Below are 10,783 nucleotides of genomic sequence, written 5' to 3'. Positions count from 1 at the left end.
TGCTGTGTCCATTTTCTTTCGGCTTACCTTCTTTTTAATGTATATTGGCATCCTCGCTCAGGGACTGGCAGGTTGATAAGAAGGAACCTTAGAAGGAGACAGAGAGACAGAGAGTAGGGGCTCCTCATAATTTATGACTTAAAAAGCATGAATTTTTCAGCGCGCAGTGGCAGAGATGGCACTTCATGTTTACGACAATCATTTCCTTGGTGAATGATTCATGCGGAAGTGGCGCTCATGAATCTTTTAGAATACAAACAGAAACACTGACACTCACTGCGCTTGAAAACTCGGTTGCACGTTGTTGCCGCTGCAGCTTCATCGGCCGAAGTCAACGACACATAAAAAGATCCAGATTTTGAGCAAAATCCTCTGGCTGGGAAAGTTGAGTTTTTTACCAAAGACAAGTCCCACCTTTGACTCTTCTCTGTCTTTGGCGTGAGGTTATAAGGAAATGCTTGTTTTTCATTTGAGAAATATTGTCGCATCTACAGGTTCATGAGAAAGATGTCATTGGCATCACTCACCATCCGCATGACAACCTGATCGCCACCTACAGCGAGGACGGCCTGCTGAGGCTATGGAAACCTTAGAAGATGCATTGGGGAGGAGGTGTTTGACAACCGTACTCAAACTTTTGAAGTAACTGGGATTTAAAACCAAATCCAAACGGAATTAACCCCTGATGTATACAACTCTGAATCTATTAGTAAAGAATTAATATATTAATAAGGGCTGTTAAAATTAATCCATTAATCCAAATTTTCATTTGTGAAACAAACTAATGCATTTTAAGTATGGGTAGAAGGAGGAGCCCCATGTCCAATAATTCCACTGTCCATTCATTTATTGTTGCTCTAACACACTGTAGGTGCACACGTTGTTATTTATACAGACTGCAGGTAAAAGTTTCCATTTCGCCAATGCACCTCAAGCTTAAAATACCATCCCACTGCCCTGAATGAGCTTGTGGAGGCTTCAACTGCAGGTCGACTGAACTTCAGGTAAATCATGGTCAATAGTGATTACCATATTTTCTGGACTACAAGTCACTCTGGAGTGTAAGTTGGCCCAGCCAAAAAATGCATAAAGAAAAAAAAAACGGTACACCAGCCAGCTAGAGTGCCCTCTAGCGGCTGTCAATGTGAAAATAACTAACATGTAAAAGGAGTAGCAGATACTGGTACACAAGCCTAGAGTGTAACAAACATGTATCTATTTTAATTTAAGTTGCACCTGAGTATAAGTGGCAAACCCAGCCAAAGGATGAAAAAAAAAAAAGTGGGACGTAAAGTCCAGAAAATAGAGTATTTGCACAATACTTATCAAGATTGTACTTTACCTTTAGAGTCCCACTGTTTCCGCATAGCAGTAGTTCTCAATTATGTCCCCCCACGGGTGAAATCTGTTTTTTTAGCCCCCCCCCCCCACATTGAAATATTATTGAGAACCTGGTAATATGTATTTTCTTGTTGAGTTGCTGCCACCTAGTGACTGGAGACTTGTTATCATTCAAGCATTGCAGCAGTGGTACACTGATGTCCAGCGTGCCATCTTTTTATATCTGAGAATTAATCTTATAATTAGTCTTACAGGAAGGCGATTCCTTGATGGTAATTGATTGTTGTTTGTAACTTGATACTTGTTCCGTGTTTGATTCCAATTTCCTAATAATGGTAAATTGTAAAACACATTTAACTTTATTTTTATCCTGACATAATATATTAGGACCACACTGTGGAAAAGTGGTTCAAGTGCATTTGCCCTGCTTCACATTTTTTTTTCTCTATGTCCTTGTGATTTCTGTGTGCAAGATTTTTTCTTTCCCAGCGGTCACACTCTGCAGAAGTTAATGTATTGTGGATTGTGTTAATGGTTTAGTCTAAACTTACCAAAGTAAACCCGGCTTTCACCTGATTACTTCCTCCAACCTATCTACAGTTGGAGGAAACTTGAGCACCTGGACAGAAGACCTGCACACAAACCAGGGACAAATCAGTGATCTGATCTACACCCCAGACTAGGCCTCATCAGATTCTGTGTTCCAACCCTTGTACAGTTGCTGTTGTCTTCTTCACCCTCAATTAGCGTCTCGTTTTCATTGTTGCAAACCCTTAAGAAAGGAGCCAGATTGATTCCCTCGTGCCATTGACGTCACAACCACTGCAACTCAAAGTTCCATTCCATAACTGTTGCAGCGATGCTGCATGTTCATTGTCGTCTATGATAGACTGTATGTGTCAGCCTTCAGATTATGGATCATCCTGGAGTTTAATACAAATCAACAGAGAAGCGTCTTACCATTAACTAATCTAACATTGGTCAGTCTCACTCTTCTTACCATTAACTAATCTAACATTGGTCGGTCAGACTCTACACCCTCCTGTTCAAACATCACATTTGTGCATGGAGTGAAGTCTGCCGCAGCCTGGTGGAAATCTTTCATCTGGCCTGTGCAGTGCCCTTCACACGGCCCTGCTGGCTGTTTGGATTTTAGCCAGGGTTACTATAGAAACACAGAGGGAGAAGAGCAGGGAACGAGGGAAGGCTGCTACCATGCTAATGAAGAACACGCTTATTTATTCCCACAGTTGCACACAGACAAATTCTTTCAACAAACATGAGGCAAAGTCAACACCGAGGTTTAAGTTTGGACTTTCACGTGATCAGTGCTTTCTTCATTAGCCTTTCTCTGATAAAAAGATACGATATTTGTCCAAATTAAGATAAAGAAAACGTCTCACTGATTGTCCTCGGTTTATTTCTGATATTACACCAACAAAGCAAAAAAAAAAAATTAGCTCAGATTTTAGAATACTTTCTCAAGGTGTACAAGTAGATAAGATTTAGCCACAAACCCTGCGATTTAAGCTAAAATGTGAACAAACAGTTAAAAGGTAGGGAATTGAAAAATTAAGCCAACATAAGAGAATTGGTTGCTAAAGATTTATCAGAATACATCTGAAAGTATGTTTAGCTAACTATCATTCAGCATAATATTACGTAACATGATGTTTTAGGTTGAGAGCAACAAAGGAGTTTAGAACGAGTTACTGCAATTGGGTTTCAATGAAAGTTCTTCAGAGCACTGAGGCATCTGATTGGTCTGATGCTGGGGCATTAAACTATTTTTAGAGCACACCTCATGTGGCAAAACCCAGGCATTGCGTTGTCGGGTTTTCAATATTAGAGGAAAAACCGCTAACGGTGCTTACAGATATTACATAGTTATGCTAATATCAGATATTATTGTCTGGCTGACATCATCGGACGTCCCTAATTGCGATTCTTTTTTTTTTTTTTTAAATTGATGCAAATTGTCACGCATTTGTATAGATTTGTATTGATTCATGATGCATCGTTACATCCCTAATTATTTGTGAACGCGTTCAAGTGAAAAAAAAATCAGATTCCACAGAAATTGGTATTGTCACCCAAATTGGGAATTGGCAAAAGAAAAGTGCAATTGGCGCACCTCTAACTGTAGCTTACGTTTAGTCTGAGTTTTTTTTTTTTTTTTTGGTTGTACTTGCCTTTGTTCTTGTCAGCCTCTTTCTTGGCTATTTCTGTTTTTTTTGTAGTTAGTTTGCTGCAAATATTTGGCAAATTCTTCTCTCCTTTTACAACATCCCGTAGCCTTCCCTTTAGACACAGCATGGCCAAATTTCAATGTTTTTCTCTCACTTTGTTTTCAATGTTTTTAAAGCTACAATCATGTATATTCAGGAACAAAGTCCGACATTGACGTTTTGCCCCGTATCCCTGCTATTCCGAACACACACTTGCGTTTTGCGTGTTGGTGTGCGTCTGTGTCATGTTGCGCACTTTAAAGTGTGTTTGATGTGTTCATGACAGACACCTGCTTCAGAGATCATAGCTGAAAAATTAAAAGCAACCAGTGAACAGATGAATAAATTAATAGTGGATCAAACGCATTTTAATTTGAACACATGTTGGATTGAAGTTGGCCACATTTAAAATAAAGAAATAATATGAAAAAACAACTCTGACGTGAATGAATGCACAAGCTGGTGACAGTTATCAGGAGAGTAGGAATGCGCCAATGATTTGTGGAAATGGAGCAGAGGATATATGTCGGCATGTGAAAGACACTTAACATATTCTTCAACAGTAAAGCAACAAAATAATAATAAATGATTTACATCATTAATTAACAATGTAATTAGTAGGTCTGTCTGGTTCCTGTTCCTGCTGTCTGCTGAGTGGGGTAATCAGAGTGATCACACTCTGATCACCTGTGCCTCTGTCATTTGTCTCACTGGTGTCACCTGGTGCCCTGGGAATGTACGTATACAGTAATACCTTGAGGATACAAATATAATCCGTTTCAGGACCGAGCTCGTAACTCGAGGTGCTCGTATCTCGAATCATTTTTTCCCATTAGAAATAACAGAAAAAAAAAAAAAAGTATCTGTTCCAGCCCTCTAAAAAACTCCATTATTAGTGCTAATAACATTGGAAAAAACATGTTTTTAATACTTAACATCTGAATTTTAATAAGGGTAAAGACTTAAATATATAGGATTAAAAAATAAATGTCACGTAAAATTCTACTTCTCCTCTTTAATAAACTTTTTTTTTTTTTTTTTACATCACTAACATTTAAAGTGTAAGAAAAACAAATCCACAGGAAAAAAAAAAAAAAAATGACACCTGACCTAATCCCGTCAGTTCAAACATGTGGCTGGCTTTATTACAGCGAGTTGAATTATTGCTTTCGAGCAGTTATAGTATTATTAATAAACATTTATATGATGTAGGCCACTAATTTGTTTTTTGTGTTTTTTTTTTTTTTTTTGTTCAGTCAATGTTGGTCCACTGGGAATCGAACTTTCACCTGCCTCACTGTACCAATTAAGAAGCAGGGTATGAGTAAAATGTTGCTCCCAGGAGATCAAAAATGAATGAATGAAATGAATGAATAATTAAAAATAAACAAAAACAAGTAGTGTGCAGCAGGACTGATAAATCAAACTGATGCATGGCCGGTATGTAAATTTTAACCTCAGAGGTCGGCACCATTTGGAACCCGTGTAAGTCTGCGTTTGAGCTCATAATTTTTTTTTTTTTTGCCATCTCGCGCGAATCCATTACTCAGCAAGGGCTGAAGGCACTACTGAACAGTACATTTACATCTGCACGGCACTGCCCCCTGCCTGTATTTTCCTCTCTTTCTGTCTGCAACTCAAATGTAGGCTAACTGGAAAAAGAAGAACAAGATGGACTAAGGCAGGTCAGGATTAAAAGCGAAGGACAGTTGCACAAAATTATAATTGCTTGAATGAATGCCGTGTGTCTCGTTGCTCTCGTTGTCATTTGTTCCTTTTATTTTGGCCCTTCTATCGGGAATGTTTTGTGTGCTATGTTTGTTATTGTATGTAAAAAACTGTACTGTAAGTGAAGAGAACACATGTAGTTGACAGTCAAATAGGTGTCTCGTGCTTGTCGGAATGTGAAGTTCCTTAATATCTATTATTTTCTTTTTTTCCCAAAAATAATTCCAAAAATTAATATTCATTCAGGCCAGAACAATCAACACTGACCAAAATGTCAGTATATTAACTACAAGGACTTTTTATGACGATCTAAATCCCGTCTCCTGAGATAACGGTTTCTACACCCTCTATTTGAGAAGGAGTCTTGTCACTGCGCTGTCTTTAAGTCTTTCGCACAACACGAGACACTGTCTCCCCTGAAGATCACACTGAGACAATACCAGACTTAACGTAGAGCCCAAAATGAACAGGCTCAGTGAATGCAATGTCAAAGGTGTGAAGGTGGATCAGGGAGTTATCAGTGTCGACACTGTAGTAGGACAGAATCCCAGCAGGACAGTCCACATAGACTGCAACTCTGTGAGAGTATGTGGACGCGGTGATCATTGTCTTTCTCCCATTGTGATAGGCCGAATATCCTTTGTCGCTGGCGCATTTGAGACTCCATGACTGGTCGCTGTATCCAAACGCACAACCGATGCTTTTTCCTTTCCTTTCGATTCCTCTGTAACTCAGTGCTATAAAAACGTCTTCTGTCCAATTAACCTCCCAGAAATGTCGGCCAGTAAGAGCAGGTCTGAGCAACAGCTGAGGAATCAGTTGGAATCTGTCAGGGTGATCAGGATACGACGCAAGCGCACTCATTTTCACCACCGTCCTGTTGTTGTCGTACAGCTTCAGTGTTCTGTTCACTGTGTTTGGATCTACTTCCAGTTCACACGAATCTGATAGAAGATAGAACTGCAGTTTACTCAATCATTTCTGACAGATATCAGAAAGAAGTCACTCGCTCAATTGCTTTACTGACACTTACATTTCCTGATAAACGTTTTTAACCTGTGCGTTCCACTGTGGTCCAACCTGGAGGGAAGAAAGAGAGTGGATGAGTTCAGATCACTGTTCAATGTGCAGGCGGGAAAATGAAAAGAGAAAACTACCGAATTATCAGTCCATCCCGGAAAAGCTTTTCTGCCGAGTCTCCTGGATGATTGTAGCTCAGGTCGAGCTCTGTCAAGTGGTAATTAAAGGCCAAAGCTGCGGCTAGGAATCTGCAGCCATTTTCTGTGACTTGACAACCTGACAGACTGGAGTTAAGATGCGACAAAGCCCGTGATTTAAGAACTCTTGACGACATCGAACATCTCTATTAATAAGAACTAAAGGCACGAAAATTCAACTGGGAAACAAAGATTTGACCTGAGAGTCTCCAGAGAACAGTGTGGACTTTTCAGTCCTTCAGATACCAGCCTCACTCCTGTGTCCAGTAGGTCGTTGTGACTGAGGTCCAGTTGTCTCAGCCTAGAGGTGGGGGAGCTGAGAACTGAGGACAGAAGTGCACAGCTGCTCTCTGAGAGATGGCAGCCTCCGAGCCTTAAACCAGAAATGGACATGTTTCCAAATGTCAACGGTCATTTTTAAAACACGTTTCGACACCAAGACCCATTCCTGAGTCGTGCACGAGGAACACCTGACCATGTTGCACGTTTGCTCTGCACTATTACCTTCCTCTCAGGCTGACAGGTCAATAGATTGCGCTCGATAATATCCATCTTAGATCAATCTGTACTTTTATCTTTTAAGTATTTACCTTAAAGCCTTCAAAGCACATTGAGGACTCCCCAGTCCAGCGGACAGATGTCCCACTGCAGGATCCGGCAGATTGTTGTAACTCAGGTCTAAGTCTTGCAGATTGGAGGTCTGGGAGCTGATGACTGAGGACAAGGCTCTACAGCTTCCCTCCGAGAGACCACAGTGAGATAACCTAGATAGGGAATAAAGGTGAAGTTGAAAGAAAATGGAACCATTCTGTGATCTCTAGAACGTGTCTCACTGTTCAGCCTACAGAGCTTTGTTGGACACTTTGACCACTGGCAGCAGCCTCTGAAGAGCTTCCTCCGACTGAGAGTACCTCTTCAGGTCAAACACATTCAGATCTTTACCGGATGACACCAAGATAAACGCCAACGCTGACCACTGCGCTGGAGTTAGTTCGTTGGTGGAAAGATTTCCTGCATTCAAGAACTGTTGAACGTCTTCCACCAGAGAACAGTCTCTAAGTTCATTCAGACAGTGAAACAGGTTGATGCTTCTCTCTGCGGACGACTCCTCGCTGATCTTCTTCTTGATGTACTCGACTGTTTTCTGATTGCTCTCCGCACTTGTTTGTGTGTTTGTGATCAGCCCCTGTAAGAGCTTTTGATTGGCCTCCAGCGAAAGACCAAGAAGAAATCGGAGGAGCAAGTCCAGGTGTCCATTTGGACTTTGCAAAGCCTTGTCCACGGCGCTCCTGTGCACGTGTTTGATGTTACATTTAAACAGTTTGGTCCATTTCGTTGATTTTGACATTAAATTGACGTCAGAGGTGATGAAGGTCAGATGGACATGAAGAGCTGCCAGAAACTCCTGAAGACTTAAATGGACAAAGCAGAACACTGGGTCCTGGTACAGGCCCTTTTCCTCTTTAAAGATCTGTGTAAACACTCCAGAGTACCACAGCGCTGTTCTGGTTTCAATACCACACTTAGTTAGGTCCGATTCATAAAAGATCAGGTTCCCCTTCTGCAGCTGCTCAAAAGCCAGTTTCCCCAGTAATACAATCATCTTCTTGTTATCTGGACTCCAGTGTGAATCTGTCTCAACTCCGTCATCGTACTTGACCTTCTTTACTTTGGCTTGAACTACTAAAAAATGGATGTACATCTCAGTCAGGGTTGTGGGCAACTTTCCTCCCTCGGTGGTCTTCAACATGTCCTCTAAAACTGTGGCTGTGATCCAACAGAAGACCGGGATGTGGCACATAATGTAAAGGCTTTGCGATGACTGGATGTGAGAGAGGATCCTGCTCGCCTGCTCCTCATCCTGAAACCTCTTTCGGAAGTACTCCTCTTTCTGTAGGTTGTTAAACCCTCTGATTTCTGTTACCATGTCGACAAAGGCAGGAGGTATCTGATTGGCTGCTGCAGGTCTTGTGGTGATCCAGAGGTGAGCAGAAGGAAGCAGTTTCCCCATGATCAGGTTCTTCAGTAACACGTGGACCGAGGTGGACTTTGTTGGATCGGTTACAAAGTCAGTGTTGTTGAAGTCTAGAGGAGGTCGACACTCGTCCAGACCATCGAAGATGAGAACGACCCGATAGCTTTCAAATGTGCTGATTCCTGCACGTTCGGTTTCACTAAAGAAATAATGGATCAGTTCCACCAAACTAAACTCCTTCTCCGAAAGCATGTTCAGCTCCTTAAAAGTGAAAGGAAAAATGAAATCCATGTCATGGTTGGCTTTATCTTCAGCCCAGTCCAAGGTGAACTTCTGTGTAAGGACTGTTTTTCCAATGCCGGCCACTCCGTTTGTCATCACTGTTCGAGTTTCGCCATCTCTTCCAGGCACAACTTTAAAGATATCTTCTTTTCTGATGATTGTTTCTGTTCTGTTCGAATTCCAGGAAGCTCTTTCGATCTGTCGGGATTCATGTTCCTTATTGACCTCTCCGGACCCGCCCTGTGTTATGTAGAGGTCTGTGTAGATCTGCTTTAGAAGGGTTGCCATCCACACCCTCGAACAGACGCTGGAACTTTTTCTGTAGATTTGATTTTAGTTCACGTCGACAGGTTGCGGCACTGGTTTCTGAATTGACAATGAAGAAACGTGAATAAAAAACAGTCAGTGAAAAAGACTGCAACATCAACAGGGCATTTTGTATTCATGTTGGAATCGCTTGCTAAAGATCTGCCATAAATGTCGCCCTTTTCTTTGACATCTTTAAACTACTGCCCCACGTGAACCAAGTCCACTTCACAGATTTACCTTTAGTTCCTATCTTTGTCTTTGATAAGGTCTTCACCATGTCATTTCTTCCTATCTTCTCCAAAACTACTGTGGCCACAGTGACAGCGTGTTCAGAGTAGGTCTGAATCATGTGATCCACCGTGTTCTCTCGGCTTGCATTTTCCAAGTGACACCTTTTGATCCTTTGGAAGCCTTCTAGTGCCCCCTGCTGACACAGGTACCACCTGAACTTTTCAAAGTCCTCGGCTCCCAAATCCTCCAAAGTCTCCAGGAGGGCTTCCTGAGCTGTCGTCATCTTTTCTCCCTGTTAACACAGAACAGGAAGTTTTGTTGCATGGTGTTTATACTTAAAAAAAAACAAAAAAAAACGAGTAAAATAAAAGGCATCAGTGGGATTATCAAAGTCAACCTGATGAGTAACACAAGAAAAATCAGTGATCAATTATTCTGCCTGATTTGCTGTGTATACCCATTGGAATAGGTTGGAGTAGACCTTTGTAGCATTTGTAGCAGTACATTCCTGTTAACCCGATAAAATCAGTGGTCATTGAAGAAAGAAAGAAGAGAAAACTTTTTTTTTTTTTTACCAAATCTACCAAGTATGTGCACAGGGAAATACAAAAGGAGAAGTAAAAAAACAGGCAAATGATGAGCAGAACTGAAGGAATCGGTAAAAAAAGGTTGAACTAGTAAAAGAGTTAAAAGCAATAATAACATAGTGCTTACCATCAGTGGAGCCAATGGAACGGGTAAAAGGAAATGGAGACCAAGTTGATATGGTGAATGGATGTAGGTTAGGTAATGGAGGTTTAGTAAAACTAGTCAAATTAATAGACGAGTAGAATCAGGAAGAGGTAAAATGTAGTGAAATAAGACTTTCAACGCAGTCATTTAAAACAATACAACGTATAAACACAAACATCAACTCACTGTTATCACCGAGTGTGCGAAAGCTGAACACTTGATGACAGGAAGTCACAGTTGTCCGTCAGAGAGGAAGTCGATTTCAGCTGATGTCAACATCTTCCATCGGGTCACGTGACTTCGACTGTGAGAGACTGTGCCCTGATTATTGTTATGGAGGACGACAAATTCACGAACGTTTCGGAAATACCTCTCGACATGTTGTCAGGCTAAATTTCAAGTTATACATTTGCACCTTTGTCTGGACATTTTCCATATTCAAATCTTGTATTTTTTGACATTAATTTTATATATTTTTTTTCTTTTCCCAAAACTGAAAAACATTTGAGGAACTGGACTTCAGTTCGTAGCCTTGTATGAATAGACTTATTTTCCTGAATTAAGATTTAAAAAGAAGAAACTGTCCTAGAACCTTTTGACTGTGTTTGTAGAACAGTGACACACATAGCACGTGTGTTCACTGAAGGATGCAGAACCATGCAGCTCCTCGTTTTCCCTCTTCAGCACGTCAGAAGCATTTTGCCGGGTGATTAATCGCCGCAGCGAGCGTTGAGCCCTGC

General features: G+C 41.1%; 2 protein-coding genes across 2 annotated transcripts in view; both read right to left on the bottom strand.

Annotated features, from left to right (window-relative positions):
- Window positions 1–10,783, bottom strand: part of LOC103389085 (ephrin-A5-like) — a 1,154,841-nt gene that overhangs the window by 788,262 nt on the left and 355,796 nt on the right. The window lies entirely within an intron of this gene.
- On the bottom strand, window positions 3,922–10,290 carry LOC103389054 (NLR family CARD domain-containing protein 3-like). The gene is given in 9 exon segments (XM_025062755.1): window positions 3,922–6,241; window positions 6,331–6,377; window positions 6,455–6,601; window positions 6,714–6,887; window positions 7,105–7,278; window positions 7,360–9,048; window positions 9,050–9,137; window positions 9,318–9,603; window positions 10,026–10,290. Coding segments are annotated over 9 exon segments (3,129 nt in total). The 5' UTR covers window positions 10,029–10,290; the 3' UTR covers window positions 3,922–5,720.

This window comes from Cynoglossus semilaevis, chromosome 14 (assembly GCF_000523025.1).
Source record: "Cynoglossus semilaevis isolate Cse_v1.0 chromosome 14, Cse_v1.0, whole genome shotgun sequence".
In the NCBI taxonomy this organism is placed as follows: Eukaryota; Metazoa; Chordata; class Actinopteri; order Pleuronectiformes; family Cynoglossidae; genus Cynoglossus; species Cynoglossus semilaevis.
The sequence above is the reverse complement of the archived record's forward strand: the minus strand, read 5'-3'. Positions and strand labels throughout refer to the sequence as shown.